This window comes from Gorilla gorilla, chromosome 6 (assembly GCF_029281585.2).
Source record: "Gorilla gorilla gorilla isolate KB3781 chromosome 6, NHGRI_mGorGor1-v2.1_pri, whole genome shotgun sequence".
Taxonomy (NCBI): Eukaryota; Metazoa; Chordata; class Mammalia; order Primates; family Hominidae; genus Gorilla; species Gorilla gorilla.
The window spans coordinates 21,997,859-22,024,525 of record NC_073230.2 but is presented as its reverse complement, the minus strand read 5'-3'; the positions used below and the strand labels follow the sequence as shown (position 1 = coordinate 22,024,525).

At 33.6% G+C, this 26,667-nt stretch overlaps 1 protein-coding gene across 13 annotated transcripts in view; it reads left to right on the top strand.

Annotated features, from left to right (window-relative positions):
* DGKB (diacylglycerol kinase beta) overlaps positions 1-26,667 on the top strand; it is a 760,061-nt gene that overhangs the window by 324,907 nt on the left and 408,487 nt on the right. For all 13 annotated transcript variants that reach the window (XM_031013463.2, XM_031013457.2, XM_031013455.2 and 10 more), the window contains 3 exons: positions 389-474; positions 2,572-2,661; positions 9,146-9,306. In XM_031013463.2, the coding sequence (XP_030869323.1) occupies positions 389-474; positions 2,572-2,661; positions 9,146-9,306 (337 nt within the window). The remainder of the gene's footprint in view (positions 1-388; positions 475-2,571; positions 2,662-9,145; positions 9,307-26,667) is intronic.

The following is a 26,667-nucleotide window of genomic DNA, read 5'->3' as shown; positions in this document are numbered from 1 at the left end:
ATTTTGGATTGATGAAATTTATTAAATGAAATAATGTAGTATATGTCATTCTGAGTTATGCGAACTGCAAATCACATCTGGGGGAATATCAATGAAAATTATTATAATTTACTAATTTTATTCTTAAAATTTTAGAGTTTATTAAAGAAAAATAGAGTATATTCATTATGGAATCTAGAATATGTAATTACAAAATATTTTTAAGTTATAGAATCTTGAATATATAATTATAAAATAGGATTAAAGGATATGTAAGTTAACACTGAGCTATTTTACAGTTTTTATAAAATAAAAACGTATTTCATCGGGTAAAATGCTAATGATACAAAACTGAAAACATCTTATTTTTAAACTATTAATCATGTGCCATAACATGCTTATTTTTCAGGTTAAACTTTTTCCGTGATGTTCCTGACTTCAGAGTGTTAGCCTGTGGTGGAGATGGAACCGTGGGCTGGGTTTTGGATTGCATAGGTAATGCAGACACATACTTAATGTGGCTGGGGAGAGAGCAATAGCTTTAAATCCTGTTTCATCTATGTGTCTATTGCTTGTATCATTATCTTTGGAAGCGGTGGTATAATTGAACATCTGGAAGGTTGCACACTGGTTTAACTTATTATTCTGTAGTTCAAAAATTTAACTGGCAAGATAGTTTACACGTACATAGAAGTCCTTCCTTTCTAATCCACTTCTTACAGTGTTTACCAAATTTTCAGAGTTGTTTTCAGGGGCTCTAGGAAATCAGATTGTTTGCGTGCCCCAGACAAGGAACTGAAGGAGCAGTCTTAGTATTTGTGATAAAGTCTGTGCGAAATTGATGTGCTTACGTTTTTAAAACATGGACCCTCAAAACCTTACCCTCTGTATACATTCATATCGTTATCATCCATCATCATCATCATCATCATAGCTAATTTTTATTCATCATGTTATCTTGTTTATTCCTCACAACTCTATGACACAGATAGTATTAATAATCCCATGTAGAGATAGGGAACCTAAAACTTGGAAAAAAGTAAATAACTACAACAAAGTCTTATAGCTGTGAACTGAGAGAGCTGAGATTAGAATGCACAGTTAAGCCTTATTCTATATTGCCTCTCTATTTAAACTGAAAACGCTCGATTTTTATGAGCAAATAATACAGGAACATCACTGAGGATATAAGGTAAGTATGCAGCACATGAAAAAGTATAAATTCAGGAAAATTATTTGCTTCTTCAGATCTAGTCAGTTGTTGGAACTGGTTACTAGTTAGAAAAAGAGACCATGAATTGGCCTTTATGAGGAAATAAATCCAAAACAAATATTGACTCTTTTTGGTCTCATTTCAGTTACCGCATTGATCAATTCTTTGTTTAAAACAGGCCCTTTCATAAAACGAATTGATTCAAAAGAAGTTTTACCTTCTGTGTAAATTGAAACAGACACCTATTTAGTCAATGGAGAAAGCATTCTGTCTATGCATACACTAAAAATATTCAAAATAAGAAAAATACATGTTGGCAACACTTTTGATAAGGATCTAACAGCTTTAATCTACTAATATTTGATTTAAGAAGAAACAGTGAAAATTCTGACCTGGCCTTCCATTAAACAATGTAAATCATATTTATATGTTTTATCTGAGAAGACAACCAGAATTCAAGAATTACAAAAGTTAATGAGTTAGTTGGAAAAGTATCTGAGGACTTGTAAGGATTTTAGAGGAAAAACAGCAGGAATTCTTAGCTTGTTTTAGCCCTCAAAATCTTGTTGTCGGCTATTTCATTGTGACATATCCCTACATTATCTATCCCCTCTATCCCTACACACATATGTACACTGATTTTGAGGGGCTAAGGAGGAAGAAACAAATAAAAGAAAGTGATATACATTTGTGAGATTAATTCAAGGCATGCGATGATTCAAACCAAAGCATATGGGATGTCAGCGGCAGAGATCTTTACTGCTCTGAACCCAAAGCATTATGTGATATAAAGATTAATCTCATGGAAAACCTGCTGATCTCATTGTATTCCAGCTGTTAACATTGTGTTCCATTTGCTCTGACACAGAGCAGCACCATGGGTGGGAAAAAGTCAAGGACATTGTTAGCAATTTACTCACTTTTATAATTCAACAGTTTTCAAATATTTTATTCCTTTAAGTAAAATGTACCTAGAATTGATGTTGCAAAAGGACTTTATGTGGGAACATACCCATCCATCCTAGTTGTGTCTCTGTATTGTAGTCTTATGCTGTATATAATAGTATCCCTGAGGATTGTAGTGGAGATAAGACACACCACAATTTTTAGCTGAGTTAAGATATTTAAAAAGCTTTCCTCTTGCCTGAGTTTTGAAAATTCCATCATTCTGTGAATAATAGTCGTTGTGTTTTATCAGTTGCTACAAATGTATACAAATTATCCATAATTCATTATTGTATATATCTAAAAATACAATTGTTTTGTTTATGAGTACCTATTGGAATTCTTTCATTTAATGTCATCAGGCTATCTTTTTATTTCCTTCGTTTTATCTGAACTTAAAATTTTCTTTATTTGTATTTTTTTTTATTCTGCAGAAAAGGCCAATGTAGGCAAGCATCCTCCAGTTGCAATTCTGCCTCTTGGGACTGGCAATGATCTAGCAAGATGCCTGCGATGGGGAGGAGGTAAAGCAGCTGCAACAACAAAAGCAGAAACAGTACACAACACCCCTTTCCCTTGCAAAACAAAAAGAAAAAAGAAACAAAAACGATATGATTTCAGTGACGATAACTGATGTGGTATATATAATATATGATTTTGAACAATAGTCTTGGATAGAAGAACAAATAGTGGGCAAAGAGACCATGGGTATTGGGTTTTAATGTGATATTAAATAGAGACTTAAACTAAAGGAGGGCAAGTTTCCAAACATCTCTGGTTTTGGTTTTTGACTTTTTTGTTTAGAAAATAAGGTACACATGGATGCACTTCAAGGTAATTTTTATACTTTTAATTTATAAGTTGGGAGGTAAAATCACAAACAAAGGAAAAATGAAAGGCTAATGAATTAGTTTCCCAGGAGTGAATACGTTAAATAATACTCAGTTTTGAGACTCACTCTATGCTAGCCAGCTGTGCTCTGCACTTTGGATACAGAGTTGACAAAAGAAAAACAAAAGTACCTTAATTTCTAGTGGCACATAAAATCATATGTGAGACTTTACACTAACAAGTAAACAGATGATCATTATAAGGAAAGACCTCACTGAGGATATGACATAGAAGAAAAAACTACTAGCTAGATAATGATACAGCCATGTAAAGCTGGGTGTGAACTTCATAGGCGGAGGGAACATCGAGTTCAAAGGCCCAGAGGTGGCAAGGCACTTGACATATTCAAGGAACTGCAACTGAAATAGTGTCGATGGAGTAGGGTAAGCAAAGAGAGAATATTTTGAGATGAGGTCTTAAAACATTTTGCAGAGTCACTAATAGGCTATATTTATCTGAAGATCACTGAACACCACTAGATAAGATCACTAAACACCATCAGACTTTGGTAAAGAAGCAGGACTTGAATGGTAAATATTTTTAGCATCAAAGCTCACTTAGAGAAGTTTGAAAAGTGTCTACTAAGACAGGGTGAACAGAGTCCCTGGGGAACTTGTTAAAAATACAGTGGCCTGACCCCACCCCAGACATGCTGAATGGAAATATCTGGAATTGGGACCTGAGCAGATGATTTTTTTTTAAAACAAACTCCCTAAGTAACTCTGATTTACAGCAAAGTTGGAGAATAATTCCATGAATATCTGACCAACTAGCTCTAAGCTGTATACGTGCTTGACTAAGTCAAGAACTTAGTATGTAGTCTATTTGGGATGTTCAGTAAGAATATACTTTAGGAGTATTTTCATGAGTTGCATTAGAGTTCATGAAATCTAAAGAAATGAATAAAGACATCACCATTTCTGATAAGATACTTATATTTGCCAGTGTTCATGCAAGTGCATAGATTAAAAAGAAGGAAAATATGTGAGTCTTCTTGCCATGTTCTTCTGGAACATATATTTGATGTATATGAAAATTAGTAATTTTATTTTTGCTTCCAAATTAACAAATGGCCTAAATCTCAAATTTGTTAAAGAAGTCCATATTTGGCATACTCTAATAATTCTTGTGAAACCACATACAAAGCACTAACAATGGACAAAGGCAAGGACTGTAGCATGTGTCAAAGAATCTATTAGTGATGGATTCCCTGTGAGTGTCTGATATGTGTTGGCACTGTTCTAGGTGCTAAATATACAGTGAGGAAATAAACAAATGGCTTCTATCCTTCTGGAGATTACATTTTCGTTGAGTATAATTGAAAATAAATTGAACAATAATGAAATATATAATTATAAAATATCAAAGAATCAGAAGAATGAATAATAGAGATGAACTATCTAGCTAGATGGCCAAGAAGGTCTCTCTGAGGAGGTAACATTAAAGCTGGACCTAAAATATAGGAAGGAGGAGAAATAGCTCCCTGTGTTTCAAGGACTGAAGGAAGGAATGCAGGTGGGGTGGCTGAAGCAGCAATGCATGGTGGGCAATTAGGGATAGTGAGTACTATGAATTTGGAAAGACAGTTGGGAGCCAGATAATGGAGGAACCTATTTGTCCTTGTGAGAGTTTTACTTGATTGAATTTGTCATGTAAAGTGAAGCTTTGAAAGTCTCAGAAGCAGAGTAACACACTGACACATTTTCAAAAACAGATTAATTTGGGGGTAGAAAATAAACTGGTCAGAAAATGTGAAAACATGCAGAACTATAGTTCTCCAAATGAGAACTTCTATTATAGTTGTCCCAATTGCATAATAAAGTGAGCAGACTAGAGCTTACATGATTTAAAAGCCAAACTGGAGGTACATTTTCAGGCTTAGATTAATTGTACTTACCAGTGGATTGGTTAGGAATTTTAGGGAAAGCAAGGTATCAAGATGCCCAAGTTGAGCAATTAGGGAAATGGAGAAGCCATTTGCTAGAGATTATTAACAAAGAAATATGCTTTACAGTGGGATTCTTTCTTGACAGGTGTGTAACTTTGAGCAAGTTACTTAAAAATTGTGTGCTGTAGATTCCTCATCAGAATTTGAAGAAAATAACAGTGCCTTGTAGGTTCTTGTGCTAAACTGATAACTTGTTTGCACAGTGTTTGTATTAGTTTGTTCTCACACTGCTATAAAGACATACCCAAGACTGGGTAATTTATAAAGAAAGGTTTAATTGACTCCCACTTCCAAATGGCTGGGGAGGCCTCAGGAAACTTACAGTCATGAAGGTGAAGGAGAAGCAAAGGCATTTTTTACATGGCAGCAGGTGAGAGAAGCAAATGAGCAAAGGGGAAATAGTCCCTGATAAAACCATCAGATCTCATGAGAACTCACTCACCACCACCAGAACTGCATGGAGGAAACCACCCTCATGATCTAATCACCTCCCACCAGGTCACTCCCTTAACACGTGGGGATTATGGGGATTACAACTAAAAATGAGATTTGAGTGGGGACACAGAGCCAAACCATATCAATGTTTGTGTTAAGTACTTCATGCAGTTGCAGTAATTATTATTATGCTTAATATTTGTAGAAGAAAGTACTTCATTCAACCAATAATCATTTGGTTCACTTAAGATTCAGGGAATCTATTGACTTGAAGCCTCTTTTTTATAGGAATATATTTTCGTATTTTGGAAAAGTTGACACTGTAAGAATGTAGGATATTCTAGCTTAATTAGCATTCTTTTTGTAAATTTCTGGCAATCATTAGTCTCTCTTAACAAAAATTTAATTGCAAGGAAAATCTTGTTTGTGTAGACTAAGGAAGCAAGTAATAGTTGTAAATTGGACACACTTTTTTTTTTTTTTTTTTTTTTTGAGACGGAGTCTCACTCTTTGGCCCAGGCTGGAGTGCAGTGGCGCAATCTCAGCTCACTGCAGGCTCCGCCCCCCGGGTTCACGCCATTCTCCTGCCTCAGCCTCCCGAGTAGCTGGTACTACAGGCGCCCGCCACCTTGCCAGGCTAATTTTTTGTACTTTTAGTAGAGACGGGGTTTCACCGTGTTAGCCAGGATGGTCTTGATCTCCTGACCTCGTGATCCACCTGCCTTGGCCTCCCAAAGTGCTGGGATTACAGACGTGAACCACCGCACCTGGCCTGAACACACTTTTATACAGATTTGTTGTTGCATTTCCTTATGTGATTTTCATTTGCAAAAATTTCTATGACTTTTTAGATTCACTCATTATAACATAATATCATTAAATATAAAATAAATATTAATCATGTTTTCATTTTGTTTCTTAGCCTGGATTGATTACAGGCTTTAAATCAAAATAATGAAAGTAAAATAGCATTTTTTTTTCTGTAAAAATCTTTTGCTGGCATATTTAGTGGATTTGATTTATCTTTTTTAAAATCATGATCTTCTTGGGTACAGGAACCCTATTAATAGTTACTTATCATTATTTAACCATCTTGGGCATAGATACATACAAGAAGTGGGGAAAAGATATTTGTTAAATGGGGGACTACAGTTTAGAGTTTATCTATGTGAATCACTTCTGAATTGTAGATGTTGTAATTCTCAAGATTTATTTATTGCCTCTTTCTACTTTTGCTTGGCCAGAAGACAGATTTAAACCAGCCTTTTTCATGTTTAGTCATAAAAATCCCTACACACATATCCAGTGGTAAAGATTTTAAGCTGAGTGACCCTGCTACAATCTAGAGGTGGTAAATGATTTTCAGTACATTCATTCCTATCATGTTCTCTCCCAGTTAGGTTGCTGTTCCTACATTGTTCCAGTGTTATGTTGGACGGTGCTGCTATTAACCTGAGACATGACTGAGAAAAACTTCAACCTTTTTGAAAGCATTATTATTTACTAGTATTTCTGCTAATTGTATATATGTATACACATACACACACACGATACTCGTATATTATAATACATATTATTATATGCAAATTAATTTATGCCTAGAGACTATCAAGCTTATTCTGACATGAAAGCAGAATTTGGAAAATAGATGAATATATTTAAGTGTTTTTTACTTAATTCAGTGGTAAAATAATATATAGATGTATATAATTTATTTGGGGAGCTATTACTTATACTTCTTAAAAGAAATTAACAATTAGAAATTAATTAAACATTTAAAATAAGGTAGCACTATTAAGAAACATGAAATGTTAGTAAATATAATTATTGTAATCTTGCAGTTTAAGCCATTCAGTGTTTTGCCACTGAGTACAGTTATATTCATATTATTAATACTTACAGCTTCAAATTATACTGTAAAATATATGATGGCTTTTTAAATAGTATTTAGTCTATGGCAATACCACCCTGAATGCACCCAATCTCGTCTGAAATAATATTTAATATTTTCAATGTTTATGTAATCATTACTTATTGTACCCTTTACTGTATGTATTAAGTAGCGAGTAATTACTTTTTAAACCTGTGTAAGGTAAGAAGTGATGATGAGCTCCAGAAGAGGTATTTCTAGTTTCTGGTGGCTTTCACCTTCTAATAGTTAATTGAACAGATACACCTTAAGCGTAACGTATTCCTCTTTAGGGAATTTTGGTATATGAGGGTGCCTGTTTTCTTTTAACCCAATGAGTTTATTCAATGATATGTATGCTAATAGCTCTAATGAGGACTCATAGCCTCTGGCATTTCCTTGTTCAGCAATTAAATAATGAACAGAAAAAAATAAAAACTGAAAATGTTGTTCTGACTCAAAATAATCATTTTAGGACTATGTGTGTGCTTTTGTATGGGTGAAAAGAGAGATGATTTAACTTAGTACAATATTTCAAATTCTGATGGTATCATCATCGGTAGTAAAATATTATTGAGAACTTTTTATTCTCTGTTTTAGGACTCATGTACTGAGAACTTTTTAGGCATTATCTTGCTTAATCTTCACAAGAACCCTAAGGTTTTTACAGGGAAGGAAACTAATGTTGAGGAAGATTCAGAAACAAAAACAGTAACTCTGTCAGGGTTAGGCTGCAGTGATAACTATAATGTTATATACCTACAAATAAATTGAATATTGAGAATGTAATATTGACAAGACTTTGATTTTCAGGTCATGTTGACCATCTATCATATATTCATTAAAAAATTGATTTGTTGAGCATTTACTCTATTGCAGGCTGGGTTAAGAGGAGCCTGTAGTGAGAAAAACACAAGTAATGACAATGTGGTGTACTAGTTCTAAGATAGGGCTAGTTTTGAGAACTGCGTATAGGGGACTGTGAGAGGGGCATCTGAGCCATTATTTTGAAAGGGTGCTTTCCAGAAAGAAGTATTAGCAGATTTATTAGTTTTATTTAATTTTATTGTTTTAAACAGGGAATATTGCTCTGTCACCCAGGCTGGGATACAGTGGTGCAATCATAGCTCACTGCAGCCTGGAACTCCTGGCCTCAAGTAGTCCTCCCGCCTCAGCCTCCTGAGTAGCTGAGACTACAGGCATAAGCAGCAGCACTGGGAAGTAGTATTAGCAAATATAAAACGATACCAAGGAAATAGATGCAAACCAGCCAAAAAGAAAAGGGGCACCCTGAGAAGATAGAATAAGAAAGGAAATTTTAAAGCTTACAAAGAGTAGGACCTTTTACTTAAATTGAAAGTTTTATATCACTAGACAGGAAAAGGTGAGGGTAAGAGAGTGATGGAAAGGGAAAAGTCTAAAATGTCATCCACATTTCTGACTTTAGCAGCTGGGTAGAGGATGGTGTCTTTGTGAAGTCAGCTGCACAGGAGGAAGATATGGAAGCAGAGAATTCATTCAATTTTGAATCTATTGGTATAAAGTTTTGTGGGGAATACAGTAGAAATGTTCACTTGGCAGTTGTATATGCTGAGAATTTGCACCACAAAAAGAGAAATACAGTACATGTTACAAATTAAAGTTAAGAATTAAATGTGTGTATGAGTATAATGTTATAATTAACTCTTCATTTGGTGGCAGAATGTGCTTCAAAATCATTATTTACCTTTAGAATATTACATATGCATAAGCACACTGAAACATAAAAATACAGCTTTTTTATTTGGTTAGAGTTCTTTTCTCAAGGTATTTTTTTTCCCACTAGGTTATGAAGGTGAGAATCTGATGAAAATTCTAAAAGACATTGAAAACAGCACAGAAATCATGTTGGACAGGTGGAAGTTTGAAGTCATACCTAATGACAAAGATGAGAAAGGAGACCCAGTGCCTTACAGTATCATCAATAATTACTTTTCCATTGGCGTGGTAAGATTTTCCACTAAATTTTACCTTTGTACCTGTACTGTATAATCACAGTGAGAAAACTTTTAAACTATGAAAATTTACTGATTATAAATAACTTATTTTACCTTTGTGCCATCAAAACATCTCTTGTAATAGGCAATTATTATTGCTCTAATGACTATCATTATTATCATCGCTTACCAATTTAAAGTCAGAGTATCAGCAATTGACATATTTTTCATGTCTTAAGCAAAGAAAAAAACTATATTCTTTGTAATTGGTTTATTTGTGTTACTAAAATGAAGCTTAGAATGATTTAATACACTTACAAGTTTTAGAGTATAAGCTAAAACTCCATATTATTGAAAATGTGAAAATATTGCATTAAATTTTATCTTACTTTGAGATGCATTTTATAAAATCATTATAACTTACTAAAAATCTATGAAAAGTCTACAAAAAATCCTGCTACTATTCTCAAGTGATTAATAAGTCAGAAGGCTGACTTTTCACTTCATTTCTTTTAGAATCTTACACAGAGTAAAATATTATTTGGCAGTTGAAATAGTTATTAAAATTTTAATCCTAAAGGAATAATTTTAACAGTGATTTTATATATATTTTTAGCCAATGATTATGAAATCTAAAAATATAGAAAATAAAGCATTACATTCAATTTAATGTATGTCATCCCATGCTAATTTTATGTCATGTCACATCTCATACACACACACACACACACACACACACACAGATAGACTATAAAAAGGCTAGTAGAATATGGAAAGCATTGGTTGAGTCCATGAACTTAAGAGGTAAGCTACCTGGGTAAAAGTCTTTAAGCAAATTATTTAATCTCAGTATCTATTTATTTATCTGTGCCATGCTGGTTATTATTTCCTCTCTCATAGAGTTGCAAATATGATTGTACATTTAAAGAATCTCACAGAGTGGTACATAATGAAGGCTAAATATACAATGGTTACTAATACTGTAATGACTATTATTATTTGAAAGAAAAATGCAATGTGTCTTGATCCAGAGAAGCCCTCCTATTCACGTTAGTATAAAAACAGTATTTTTAACAGCTTTCTTAGTGTATCACTTACACACAACCTAATTCATTCATTGTAAGTGTACTTTTTAATGATTTTAGTAAATTAATCCAATTTTAGAACATTTTTATTATGCAAATCAGAACCCTCATGCCCATTTTTATTCAATGTTGACTCTTTTTCCCAGTTTCAGGAAGGAATTGATTGGCTTTCTGCCTCTAAGATTTGTCTTTTATGGACATTCTATATTTAAAAATATCTAAAATCTCACAAAGGACTTACTCATGTAACCAAATACCACTGTACCCCAAAAACTTATGGGAAAATAATTTTTAAAATCACACAATATAGGAGTTTTGCATCTGGAGTCCTTCACCTAGCATGAAGTTTTTGAGTTCACTCATATGAACTGTATAAATATTGATTCCCTTTTTGCTGTTGAATAGGATTCTGTGGCATGGAGGTATCAAATATTGGTTATCCCTTCACCAATTGGTGGACATATTGATTGTTTCCAATCTTTAGATATTAATGATGCCTGTCTCTTAAGTCTTTTAGGATTTTTTGTTTGTTTTGGTTACCAGACTTTTTAACTCCAGAATTTCTACTTGGTTCTTTTGTTTATAATTTTGTATCTTTAATTAACATTTTCTATTTGGAGAGTCATTGTTACTATACTTTATACTTTATTCTTTTTTTTTTCTTTTTTTTTGAGATGGGGTCTCACTCTGTCACCCAGGCTGGAGTGCAGTGGCACGATCTCGGCTCACTGCAAACTCCACCTCCTGGGTTCACGACATTCTCCTGCCTCAGCCTCCCGAGTAGCTGGGACTACAGGCACCCGCCACCATGCCTGGCTAATTTTTTTTGTGTGTGTTTTTAGTAGATACGGGGTTTCACCATGTTAGCCAGGATGGTCTGGATCTCCTGACCTCATGATCCGCCCACCTCGGCCTCCCAAAGTGCTGGGATTACAGGCATGAGCTACCATGCCCGGCCTATACTTTGTTCTTTAAATGGTGTTTCTTTTCATTCTTTTGACATATTTATAATATCTGTTTGGAAGTATTTGTCTGTGAAGTCAAATATCTGTGCCCCATCAGAGACCTTGTTTGTTTGCTTGTTATTTCCCTAAATGTGTGACACACTTTCCTATTCCTTTGCATATCTCCTCGTTTTTTGTTGAATACTGAAAATTGTTTATATCTTTAATTGCCTGGATTTTTGTCTGCCCACAGTGGTTATCATTGTTCCTATGTTTGTCTATTTAGTGACTTACCTGTGGAGCCTTTCTTTCTTATGGTGTATACTGCTTTCCTAGAGATCACCCCTGTGTCAAAATGGTTGTCTAGAGATTGTGCTCAAACACTTTGAGCCAGTAAGTCTTCTTTTCTTTGTCATCGCATCCATATGGTCACTGAAGAATACATTCAAAGTTCAGGCAATTAGAAATCACTTCGGCTTTTAATATAATCTGGCCTTTCTTTCATCTCTTCTGCTCATGTACAAAACCTCTCATTTAACCAAGGATGTGTAGATAACTAGGATCCTCTTTTTTCTCTTCTGAGCATTTGTGTAGCCTTGCAAATCCATACAGATTTTCAGACAGCCAGGAATATATAGAAGTTTATCGCAGCCCATATGAAAGTTTGATTCCGAGATCTCTTGTTAAATCTCTGGCCAATCTGCTGGTTAGCTGCTGGCCCTAAAGTCAGTTTCACAAACTCAGGCTAGCTATGACACTGGCTCTCCCTGTTCATTTGCCACAGATATCACTACTGTAAGTGTAAGTTGTAAAACAATGTTCTAGGCCATAGAGATTTTCTGGCTTCCATTTCAAATCAAGTCAGTTCCACTGACAATGAATCTACTTGTTTTCTTAGCTTATTCCACTCTGATAGAACTACAGCACCCAGGGAGCTGAAGGCTAATGAAGCAACCCGAATCTGAAATATCACTAATTAGAGAGTTCTTATCTGAGGCTCAATAGTTTTTCCTAAATAAACATTTCTCATTTTTTTTATATGCTTTGGTCAATTTCCAGTGGTTCTCAACAGAGGAGAATTTTGCCTCTTCCTGGAAGACATTTGGCAATGTCTACTTGATTGTCATGACTAAAGCAGGGTTTTTTTGCTAACTAGTAGGTAAAGTTAGGAATGCTGCTAAATACGCTTACTGCATAGGACAACACCTCAAATACAAAGTAAAGAATTATACAGCTATACAGCTCAAAATGTCAATAGTGTCGAGGTTGTAAAACCCTTATATTAGGAAACAGAAATACACTTGACCTTTGAACAACACAGGTTTGAACGGCACTGGTCAACTTATAGATTTTTTTTTCAATAAAAGTTATACCCAGTGTAATTTGCCTCCCCTTTCACCTTCTCCACCTATTTTGCCTCTGCCACCTCTGGAAGAGCAAGATCAACCCCTTCTCTTCTTCCTCCCCTTTAACTTACTCAATCTGAAGATGATGAAGATAAAGACCTTTATGATGATCAACTTCCACTTAATGAATAGTATATATATTTTCTCTTTCTTATAATTTTCTTAACATTTTCTTTTCTTTAGCTGACTTTCTGGTAAGAATACAGTATATAATATCCATAACATACAAAATATATATTAATTGGCTTTATGTTATTGGTAAGGCTTCCAGTCAACAGTAGAGTATTAGTTGTTAAGTTTCTGGGTAGTCAAATGTTATGCTCCAATTTTTTTGTCTGCAAGAGTGGTCAGCGCCGCTAACTCCCATGTTGTTCAGGGGTCAATTGTATTTAAATACAAAAAGTCAAGGTGTTTGAAAAACAGAAATGATACAAAACCAAAAAACTTGAAAAGGAAAGCTATAATAGAAATGAGACAGAAAATGGCAGAGAGTAACAACAACAACAAAAATTCGTAATGTTAGCAAAACTGAAAGCTGCATTATTGAGAAAAGTTAATCAGACCTATTGAGAAATTGACTTTGCAAAAATACTCTAAAGAGAATTATAAGTAAACAATATATGGTGAAAAACAAAAAATTAAAAAAGTAATAAAAATAATGATAAATATATATTTATATATATTCCAATTGAAAAAATATATATCTAATTGAAAATATATTATGACTAGTATGAGATTATAGCAAATTTGCCAAATATAAAATCAACTTAAATATTCACTAGTATATGCTTATATTAGCAATAATCAATGACTTTCCAGAAACAATAGCAAAAAAAATTGAAAGTATCTAAGAATTAATAGAAAATACACATGACCTATATAAAGAAAATGTTAAAACTCTCTGCAAAGACACACAAGATCAGAATAAATGCAGACATTTTCTATTCTTATATGAGATTTATTGATATAATATTCAATTAATCTATACATTTAATATATAACTACACAAGATTGGAGCTGGATTTTATAACAAACTTATTTAAAATATGTATGACAAAATAGCTAAGTCAATTTTAACAATAAGGACAGAAATAAATTTGTTTTACTAAATTATACATGCTACAATTGAATTGGATAATTATAACAGAATGGTCCTATGAAATAATAGATGAATGAATCAATGAGGAAGTACAGAGACACATATTGGAACTTAGTATAGGGATGGCACAAAAATTCACTGAGGAAATGGCAGATTACTTAGTTGATAATGTTCAAACCTAGCTTCCTAGAAAGAAAAAACTTTTGTTAGAACTCTACCTCATATTATATAAGTACATGCCAGACTTATTAAAGATCTACGTTTAAAAGATAACATTTAGAAACTAATAAAAACTATGTGATAGAATGTTTACGATTTTAAGGCAGATCGGGACTAATTAAACAAATAAGGTGGCTTTGACTGAGTTTTCTTTTAAAGGGTCTTGTTTCCTTTGACTTGGACCTCCTTTACCTGAGCATAATATGGGGATTAGGGGGATAAAGAGAGGAGGCATTCCTCCCTGAAAGATTTATTCCTGCCCCAGGGACGCAACATCTCAATGCTCAAGGACATAATCAGAGCAATAGATCTTCTACCTTGAATGTCATTCAACAAAGTCATCTACTCAGCAGCTTACATTCCTCTTCCTCAATCAATGAATCTAGAATATAATGAAATAAAATAAATTGTCTCAAATCATTCCTGAATATATAACAAATAGTGGAGTTGAAGGATTTAAAGCATATGGGATGCATCTCAACTTTATGCTATAACAGCATGGAAAAGCTTCAGATGAGTACATAGTTTGTACTTGAAATTGTCTCTAGGAACCCTTCTGCTGTCTAGTTACAAAGTGATTTCCAAGTTTGATTCTAATCTCAGTATTGTTTTCATTATTTCAACTATTGTCCCTTATTTACTGACTGCTAGCGCTGTACAATTTACAAAGAACCTTGCCTCCAATTTTTAGAAAGCCCGAGGTCAGAAATATGTAGCTGTATCACCTTCATATTCATTGTTATAGACCCTTTTATTATTCAGAATGGGTTGACTGCTGGTACAAATTATCCGTGGTCTGACAATGAATAAAAATCAGTTTTTCCTCACGTGACAGGTCAGGATAGGTTAAAAATTGGGGAGAGGCTCTGCTCTATGTTGTCAATCGGTGACCCAGGCTCCTTCCATCTTGACAGATAACCTTCTCTATTCAACAACTGAATGGCTAAAGAAAGTGGATTTTTTTAGTGGGCCCATACCTGGAAGATGTAGCATCATTTCCACTCATAACTCACTGGCCAGATCTCAATCACTTGCCTGCACATAATTGTAAGAAAGCTGAGGAAATAAATTTTGTCTGCCTAGGTAGAAAGGGAAATTGATCAATAACTAGACACTATGGCAATTCCTTCTTTTTAATGCTTTTCCAATTTAGCCAGAACTATCGGAAATGATCCTGAAATCATAATTAACTCTAAAAATAGATATTCTTCCACAGTGATGGTCCATCAATAAAAGCATATTTATTTAGTACCTTCTATGTACCAGGTACTGTTTGAGGATTAGCAATGAAAATGATAGAAGTCTGTGTAGTCACTAAGCTTACATGGCAGTGAGGTGAAAGAAGATTGTCATGAGATGCTAGACAGCTGGACATTAGAAGCAAAAGCCAACTACAGATATCTTTAAATATCCCAGGAATAAAACTTTCTACCCCATTAGTTTAATTTCCATAGTTGATTCTTCATTCACTTGTTTAATTAAACAAAAAAACTAAGCACTTATTTTTTTCAGGCTCTAGGGTTATGGGAGTGAATTAAAGACACAGGTCATCTGGCTGGGTGCTGTGGCTCACGCCTGTAATCCCAGCACTTTGGGAGGCCAAGGAAGGCAGATCACCTGAAGTCAGGAGTTCAAGGCCAGCCTGGTCAACATGGTAAAACCGCATCTCTACTAAAAATACAAAAATTAGCTGGGCATGGAGGCACATGCCTGTAGTCCCAGCTACTTGGGAGGCTGAGGCAGGACAAGTGCTTGAACCTGAGAGGCAGAGGTTGCAGTGAGCCGAGATCGCACCACTGCACTGCAGCCTGCACAACAGAGTGAGACTCCATCTCAGTAAAAAAGATATATATATATCTTTATTTATAATTGGATAATTATATATAAATATATAATTATATATATATTATATATATAATTATATATAAATATATAATTATATATATATTATATATATATTATATATATAATTATATATATTATATATAATTATATATATAATTATATATATAATTATATATATTATATATAATTATATATATAATATATATAATATATATAATAATATATATAATATATATATAATATATATATAATAATATATATTATATATAATATATAATAATATATAATAATATATATCATATAATTATATATATAATATATATAATATATATTATATATATATAAAATATATATAATATATATTATCTATTTATATATTATATAAATAGATATTATATATTATATATTATATATTTATATATTATATATATTATATATTATATATTTATATATTATATATATTATATATTATATATTATATATTATATATATTATATATTATATATTATATATTATATATTTATATATTATATATATTATATATTATATATTATATATTTATATATTATATATATTATATATTATATATTATATATTTATATATTATATATATTATATATTATATAAATAATATATAATTATATATTATAATATATATAAATATATATAATAATATATATATTATATATAATATATAATATATATAATATTATATATAATAAATATATAATAATATATAATTATATAATTATATAAATATAAATATTATATAAATATTATAAATAATTATATAAATAATTATATAAATAATATAATTATATATTATATATTTATATATAATATTAATATATATTATATATTTATATATAATATTTATATATATTATATATTTATATATAATATTTATATATTTATATTAATTATTAATTAATTATAAAAATAATTATAATTATATATTATATATATATTTATATTATATATAAATATATAATATATATTTATATTATATATAAATATATAATATATATTTATATTATATATAAATATATAATATATATTTATATTATATATAAATATATAATATATATTTATATTATATATAAATATATAATATATATTTATATTATATATAAATATATAATATATATTTATATTATATATAAATATATAATATATATTTATATTATATATAAATATATAATATATATTTATATTATATATATAATATATAATTATATATAAATGGATAATTTTATACATATATATATACAGGTCATCTCATTATTAGAACTTGGAGTTTAATGATGCAAGGAGATATTTTTAAAAAGCAAAAAACAATGCACAAATACAACATTTTTGAAAATTATGATAAATGCTGTGAAAGAAAACAAAAGCTACCATGAAGGACATCAACCGTAGATTTGAGAGTCAGGAAAGGCTTATATAAAGAGGATGCATTTAAGAAGAGATCTGAAGAATATACATAAGTGAGCTGGACACCAAAGAGATGTCATGAGCATACCAGGCAAGTATAACTGTATGTGAAAGACTTGAGGTAAGAAAGAGCTTAGTGCCTTCAAAGCTCTGCTAGGTCAATGTGCCTGGAGCATGGAGAGGGATAGTGGGAGTGAGTAACATGAAAGGCTGCTGTTAACACAGCTGCCACCGTGTCTTGAAGTCTCCTGTAAGACTATGGTGTGATATTTGCCTTTTAAGTGGTAGGTCACTGAATAATTAAATAATTATCATTAGGGAATGAGGTAACCTGATCCATTTGCAGCAGAAATTCTTCTACTAAAGGTGATAGTTGGATATTAATTGAAAAATAAAACAATTGTCATAAAAATGACACAAACAACTTTTCTACCTAAAATCTATAAATATAATTGAATTGGCCATCTTCCCTCATAAACCCAGCCAATGTCTTATTTTTGAATGTGAGTCACTGAGATTCTATAAACTCTGCCTTGTGTAAACTACAGTCCATAATAAACCATCTATTATTTTCAGTTTCAGTTTATTTAGAGTAAAAACTCAGAAGACACTTGTGAAGCCATATGAGTAAAATCCTTCTAGATACTTAAAATTGTTTTTAAAAATCTTTTATAATTATTACCCTTACATATAATTATACAGCAAAGTTTCAGCATTACATTTATATTAAATCTTCCTAAAGCATTTGACTTAGTTTCTATAAAATGATTCTTTTTAAAATTATACTTTCCAATTATATGTGATTAAATTATATAAGTATAATGGAAAGTAAAACAGGCATAAACAGGTTTGGAAACAACACAAGCAACTCTTGGTCATCATAAACCTCAAAAACTAAAAAGAAAAATGTGCAGATTTACTAGACGGTAGTCTGTTAACAATATTCAGATTCAATATAATTTATGAAGAAAAAATATTAATCTGGCTGCTCACTTAAAGGAAGCTCAGTTTTTAAAAAAATTACTATATTAAAAATCATTCTGGTGGTCACATGGCGAATGACATGGAAGTTTTCAAGAATGGAAGCAAAGAGACCATCCTAGAATATCTTCTAGTAAAATAAGAGACAGATGAGTACACTAAGAGCCATGGATACTGAAAAAAACTGAAAAGACTTAAGAAATATTTTGAAAATAAAATTGACAGTGTCCAGGGGATGGAAGGAAATAAAATATCCTGAGGTTTTAAGTTTAACAACTAGGTGGTCTCATTTACTGAGATGGGCTTAATTATTTATGATTCAGGTTTAGTGGAGGATATAAAGACATGCTCAGTTTGAGGTGCATGTCATAGTGGAAATTTCAGGGCTATGGTTGGATATTTAAGTTGGAAGCTTAGAAGACTATCTCACTTAGGGAGAATTTGGAGTCATTGACATATTTATTTCTATATGGCTTTATGAATCACCTTCCTAAAATTCAGTGGCTTAATATGCTAACCATTTTATTATTCACAAGTCTGTGTGTCAACTGGGTGGTTGTGCCATTAGTGGAAGATTACCTGGAGCTATTCTATGCTGGTCTCCCTCATATATCTGGCAGTTGGTTCTAGCTGTTAGTAGGCTGATGATGATAATGGGCCATATGACTCCCAGCATCCAACAGGTTAAGCCAGACTTTGTTACATAATGGTGGAAAAATTTTCAGTAGAAAAAGAGTGTAAAGCCCAATGCAAACCTCTTGATGCAAACCTCTATTTGCATCCAGCTTGCTAATGTGTCGTTAGCCAAAGAATATCACATAACTAAGCTTATATTCAAGGAGAGAAGATATAGAATCTACCTCTTGATGGAAGACAGTTACATTGCAAGGGGACATTCAGGAATGGGAGAAAGTTTATCCATTATTTTCCATCTACCTAAACATATACTTAAATCAGTGTGGACTGATGAGATTAATAGGGAGAGCTCAAAAAGAGAAGAAATGGAACTTTAGGATAAAGCCTTGAGGTTTACTAATACCTAGAGTCTACTAGAAGAAGATGGCATGGGAAATGCCCTGGAAAACAATGGCCAATGAAGCAGGAGGAAAACAAGAAGTATATAATGTTCAGGTAAGCAAAAAAGAAAAAAAAAAAGATTAAGAAAAGAATGGCCGACTAAAGAGAAAGCTGCTAAGAAGTCTGGTAAAAACAGGACAAAACTGAAGAAACTGGGCCAGTGAAGCTGCATCTATAAAGACTATATAGTAACAGAGATAAGAAATTTTAAACAGGAATTTTTAAATTCCATTTAATATTAAAATACAAATAACCAGAGTGATATCAGCAACATGGCAGACTAGGAAGACCTACATCTTCTTCCCCTGACAAACATATAGCTTCAGAAATCTTTTACAGATTAATTCCCTTTGTGAGAAATCTGAAAATCTTTGAAATGCTACTGTACCCTGGGATAATGCAAAACCAGACTCATTTAAGTTGGTAGGGAGAATTGGGTTACCCTCTCACTGAAGAGCAGGCCCAGGCACAGCATCACATGATCAGTAAGAAAACCCTCAACCCCCAGCTTTACTAAGAGGAAGGAAGAGGTTAGTTTGAATGTCCAGCACTTCCACTTTTCCAAGGTATCTCCCTGGAAGACTAGTTTCTGTCTTTCCAGGTGGAACACTAATGGCTCCAGCAAAACCAGCCACCTAGGGGAGAATACAGGCAGTGGCTTAACTAATGGATACCACTGATCCTTCCCCTTGCTCAGCACAGAGCAAGCAGACAAAAATTTTCAGCTCTCAGCTTCTGCCTGCTTAAATAAAAAGTAGCTCCATGAGTTCATCACACAAATTTCTCCAGGGCTGCCCAAAGAGCTAGCATTTGTCTTACCAGTCTTGAAGCTCTGATGGGTCTAACACAGGGCTGCCTTTGGGAGAACAGAAATGGTGGCTTGTGCTAGCAGAAACCATAGCTTTTTCATTCCCCTGGCTGAGCACAGAGTGAGCAGGAAAACTACAGCAGCTTGCTTTTCCCTGAGGAAGGAAAACTTGGTGAAGACCCCAGAATATTTCACCTGGCTAGTTGTTGGGGGTCTTTTCCATACAAGGCTAGTCTGTGAAGACAGGGAGAGGTGAATGTTTTGTCTAATGTGCGGATACCATAAACATAGAGAATCAAGAAAAATGAAAAAGTAGACAAGGATATTCCCAACAGTGGACCAATTAAACCACCAAGAACCAACTTAAAAAAAAAAAAAAAAAAACAGAGTTGTATGATTTATCTGACAGATAATTTAAAATAACTCTTATAAAGATACTCATTGAGGTCAAGAAAATAACGCATAAACAAAGTGAGAATTTCAACAAAAAGATAGAAAATATTAAAAGGTACCAAATAGAAATCATGGAATGGAAGAAAACAATAATTGAACTAAAAATTTCACTCAATTCTGTCAACTTATTAACAGACAAAATGGCACTTACCACTTTGAAGATTTCAAGAATTTTAGAAGTTTTTTGTCAAGAAACAGAGGGAAAACCAAATATATATTTAGTTACAAGACTTAATCTCCAAAGTATAAGTAATTTCTGCAAGTAAATAGTAAAAAAATGAATAACCTAGTGAATTACTCTGTTCTCATGCCGCTAATAAAGACAGACCCAAGACTACGTAATTTATAAAGAAAAATACGTTTAGTGGACTCACAGTTTCACATGGCTGGGGAGGCCTCCCAATCATGGCAGAAGGCAGAAGAGGAGCAAAGGCATGCCTTATGTGGTGGCAGGCAAGAGAGCGTGTACAGCAGAATTCCCCTTCATAAAACCATCAGCTCTCCTGACACTTATTCACTATCACAAGAACAGCATGGGAAAGACCTGCCCCCGTGATTCAGTTACCTCTCACTGGGTCCCTCCCACAACACATGGCCATTATTACAATTTAAGGTGAGATTTGGGTGGGGACACAGCCAAACCATATCTTCCCACTATTGGCCCCTCCCAAATCTCCTATCCTCACATTTCAAAACACAATCATGCCTTTTCAACAGTCCCCCAAAGTATTAAGTCATTTCAGCATTAACTCAAAAGTCTGTAGTCCAAAATCTAATCTAAAACAAGGCAAGTCCCTTTCTGCCTATGAGCCTGTAAAATCAAAGGCAAGTTAATTGCTTCCTAGATACAATGGGGGTACAGACATTGGGTAAATACACTCATTCCAAATGGGAGAAATCGTCCAAAACAAAAGGGAAGTCCAAAATCAAATAGGGCAGTCATTAAACCTTCAAGTTCCAAAATGATCTCCTTTGACTCCATGTCTCACATCCAGGTCACACTGATGCAAAAGATAGGCTTCCATGGCCTTGGACAGCTCCACATCTGTGTCTTTGCAGGGTACATCTTCCCTCCTGGCTGCTTTCACAGGCTGGCATTGAGTGTCTGCAACTTTTCCAGTGCAAGGTGCAAGCTGCCAGTGGATCTGCCATTCTGGGGTGTGGAGGATGGTGGCCCTCTTCTCACAGCTCCACTAGGCAGTGTCCCAGTGGGGACTCTGTGTAGGGGCTCCAACCCCACATTTCCCTTATGCACTTCTGCATGCTAGCAGAGGTTCTACATGAGGTCCCCACCCCTGTAGCAAACTTCTTCCTGGATATCCAGATGTTTCCATACATCCTCTGAAATCTAGGTGGAGGTTTCCAAACCTCAATTCTTGACTTCTATGTACCTGCAGGATCAACACCATGTGGAAGCTGCCAAGGCTTAGAGCTTGCTGCCAAGGCTTGGGGCTTGCACCCTCTGGAACCACATTCTGAGCTGTACCTTGGTCCCTTTTAACCACAGCTGGAGTAGCTGAGACATGGGGTACCAAGTCTATAGGCTGCACACATGAGGGGGGCCCTGGGCCCAGCCCATAAAACCATTTTTTCCTCCAAGGCCCCCAGGCCTGTGATGAGGGGGGCTGCCACAATGTCTCTCACATGCCCTGGAGACAGTTTCCCCATTTCTTGATGAATAACACTGGGCTCCTTGTTACTTATGCAGATTTCTGCAGCAGGCTTGAATTTCTCCCCCGAAAATGGATTTTTATTTTCTATTGCATTGTCAGGCTGCAAATTTTCCAAACTTTTATGCTCTGCTTCCTCTTGAATGCTTTGCCACTTCAAAATTTCTTTCCTCAGATATCCTAAATCATCTCTCTCAATTTCAAAGCCCCACGGATCTCTAGGGCAAGGGCAAAATGCCACCAATCTCTTTGTATAGCAAGAGTTACCATTGCTCCAGTTCCCAAGTTTCTCATCTCCATCTGAGACTACCTCAGCCTGGACCTTATTGTCCATATCACTATCTTCTGAGCCCTCCAAGTCTCTAGGAAGTTCCAAACTTTGCAACATTTTTCTGTCTTTTTCTGAGCCCTCCAAACTGTTCCATCTTCTGCCTGTTACTCTATTCCAAAGTCATGTCTCCATTTTGGGGTATCTTTAAAACAGCACGCCACTCTTGGTACCAATTTACTGTATTCATCTGTTTCCGTGATGCTAGTAAAGACATACCTGAGACCGTGTAATTTATAAAGAAAAATAGGGTTAATGAGCTCACAGATTCACATGGCTGGAGAGGCCTCACTATCATGGCAGAAAGAAAAGGAGGAACAAAGGCACATCTTACAAGATGTCAGGCAAGAGAGTGTGTGCAGGGGAACTCTCCATTATACAACCATCAGCTTTTCTGAGACTTATTCACTATCATGAGAAGAGCACGGGAAAGACCTGCTCCCATAATTCAGTTACCTTCCACTGGGTCCCTCCAATGACATGTGGGGATTATTAAAATTCAAGGTGAGATTTGGATGGGGACACAGCCAAACCATATCACCTAGCTACAATATGGGTAGAAAATTGAACAAACTTTTCTCCAAAGAAGACATTCAAATAATGAACCAGTATATATTTCTAAATGCTCAATATTATTAATCATCAGGGAAATTCACATCAAAAACACAATGAGATATCATCTCATATCTGCTAGAATGGCTATTGTCAAAAACAACAGGTGATTGTGAAGATTTGGAGAAATTGGGACTCCTGCATAATGTTGGGATGCAAAATGGTATAGCCACTATGCAATACAATGTGGAGGTTTCTCAAAAAATGAAAAATAGAACTGTTGTATAATTCAGCAATTCCACTCCTGACTATCTAAAAGGATTGAAATCAGGATCTTGAAGAGAGATGTTCACACTCTCATGTATATTGCAGCACACTTTGCTATAGCCAAGATATAGAAGCAATATAACTGCCCAACCACAGATGAATGGGTAAAGAAAATGTGGTCTATACATACAACTGAATGTTATTCAGTTTTTTAAAAAAGAAAGTTTTGCAATATGCAACTAAAAGCATGAACCTTGAGGACATTATGCTAGATGAAATAAACCCACCACAGAAAGACAACTACTTCAGAATTGCATTTATATGAGGTATATAAAATGGTCAAATTCATAAAACTGAAGAGTGGAATTGTGGCTACCAGGGCTAGGAAGAGGGGGAAATGGAAAATTATTAATCAACGGACATAAATAAAGTTTCAGTAAAGCTAGAGGGATAAACTCTAGTGATATGTTGTAAAACATTGTACCTATACTCAACAATAATGTATTTTATACTTTGTTAAGAAGGTAGATCTCATGTTAAGTCCTAAGTTCTGATGTTGTGTTCTTACAACAATAAAAAAAGAGAGGAGAAAGTAAAAAAGAAAAAGAGGAGAAAGACTAAATATAAATATTTCACATCACAAGGGTTAATCGCCAAAATATGTAAGTAATTAGCACAATTAAACAGTAAAAAAAATCTAATAACCTAGTTACAAAATGGGCAGAAGATTGAATAAATGTTTCTCCACACTTAAATGAAAGAAAAAGAGAGGAAGGCAAAAAGGAAGGGAGGGAGAAAGGGAGGGAAGAAGAGAGGAAGAGAGGAAGGGAGGAAGGAAGGAAGGAAGGAAAAACAAAAGAAAAGAGAAGAGAAAATAAAAGTAAAAAAGAAAAGAAAAGAAAAAAGAAATAATTTGAAGATGCTTAAGTTAGAAATAGCCCAGTGCCCAGAGGGGCCAAGTGACATCCTGGAGTTTCACTAAATAGCTGCTATCACAACTCTGTTCACAAATGTTTCAGATCCAAGGCTTTGACATCTCAGTGACTTTAGTATTGTGATTAGGCAACTGCTAAATATTTTGTTTTCAATGCATCAAGTTTTTGAAATAATTTAATAAATTCATGATGTAACAAAAAATTCAATTGACAATAGTAGTTGAGTTTTCTAAAAATAAATTGTATAGTATAAATCCCATTACCTCTAAGGGGCATATGCTGTAGGTAATAGAAGGTTGCATAAGATTATTGCTTTTACCCCAGAACTAAGGCCCAACCTGAATGCATACTAAAGAGACTGCCTGTATTTTAGGTCAGCTACCTTTACAGAGGGTTTTTTGAGGGATTTCAGTTCAGAATGAGCAGACCATTACCCTCTACCCTGTGCCCCCTTCCTCCAAAATGATGTAGGAGGACTGCAGAGCAAAGAGTAACTGAGACTTTAGAGACATAACATGATATAGTGCGTAGGGAGAGATTCTTCAATAAACTTGGCATATGTAATTGATAAAGAAAACTGCAAGGAAAAATAATTGATTTTATAGGTTATTCTAGCCTAAAGTACTACAGAAATTTAGAGATAGAAAAAGTCTATGTGCTAAGAAAATTGATGTCATTACAGAGTATTTCTACATTTTTGAAAAAAGTCACCATTATGTTGGACATGGTGTTAGGTCATGTTGGTCACAGGGAACACATACTAGCACATTTCACACACACCTGTGGGCTTTCCCAGGGGAATATTTGGAGGCTTCTAAGAAAATAGGGACATGCAGGTGATCTGCTTTGTTCAATTGCTTCAACTCTCCTGATTCAAATGGATGCTGGAGACCAGGGGCAGCTGGGAGCTAGTATGCTTTGGCTTTGTTAGAGCCTTAGCTGAGGTACTTTAGGCAGGGATTTCTCCCCAAGTGGGTTAAGTAAGCAAATGGAGTCCTAGGTCTAAGGACTGGAAAGCAGCAGATCTGAGGAACACAAGAGCCAAACATTCTGAACCTACAGGAGTGTTCTGGTGTCCAACAGCCATAAAATTGCTGAGCAGGTGAGTAGAGTTTCTTACTTAGACATCTGGATACAGCCTCTTGGTTTTTCTTAGCGGCTTGGTGGATTTTCAAAAGATACCAAGAAATTTACATCTTTAGGGAATTTGTGTGTTTTCTGGAATATCCATGAACAATTTATTAAAATCAATTACACATGTGGCCACAAAGAAAATCAGTTTTTTTAAAAAAAAGCAGAAATCTTAAAGGCAAATTGATCTAATATAATTCAGTCATATTACAAGTACGCAAAAAGTTGGTCTAAAAATCTTAACATTTGAAAATTGTAAAACATTTCTGGTTAATTATTGGATCAAAGTAGAAATAAAAAGGAAAAATGGCAAACTATACAGGAAATATACAATTCTAATGTAAAATTGTGAAAGGCATCCTCAGAAGATTTATAAACTTTCATTTCTAGAACAAAAAAAGAATTTAATATTTATAGCAGAAATTTAGATACAAAGATAATATAAACTAAGAGAAAATTCATTACTAACAATGCTGTAATTATGATATAGTCATCCTCTATACAGAAGGTATACATATGTATATATATCTAAATTATTTATATATTATATAGATATTTATCATAAATATATAAATGGCAATTATATATAATAACCATATAGATATATATAAAGGGACAGATAAAAATGTGGAGATGTGTTTCCAGATAAGACCAATAATGGATGCATCTAGAAAGAATTTCTTGAAAAAGAGCTATGAAAAAGAACATCTTAGAAATTTGATTACAGCAAACAAGTAAAAGAACAAAATAGTAAACATTAAGAATGATAAATGAGATAAAATAATCAACCAATGTTGCAGGAAAATAATTTTAAGAATTTTTGTATACCATAATAAATAATAAATATGTAAGGAGTCTAAATGATAATTTCCTTGATGACAATGAAATAAATTTGGAAATAAAAATAAACCAAGTGACACCAAAAAATTAAGAAATTTAAGAATTTTCATAAGCATCATTTAAATTTTTTTTTAGGTAAAATGGAAATAAAAATGGAAAAAGTATTATTTACAAGTTAACAAATATATGAAGATTTTCTATCAAAAGCCAATATGCATATGGGCAAAACTGTATATGGAGGAAAAAATTATAGCCATGAAGATGTTATTTTTTTAAAAAGATAAAAATAAGCAATAG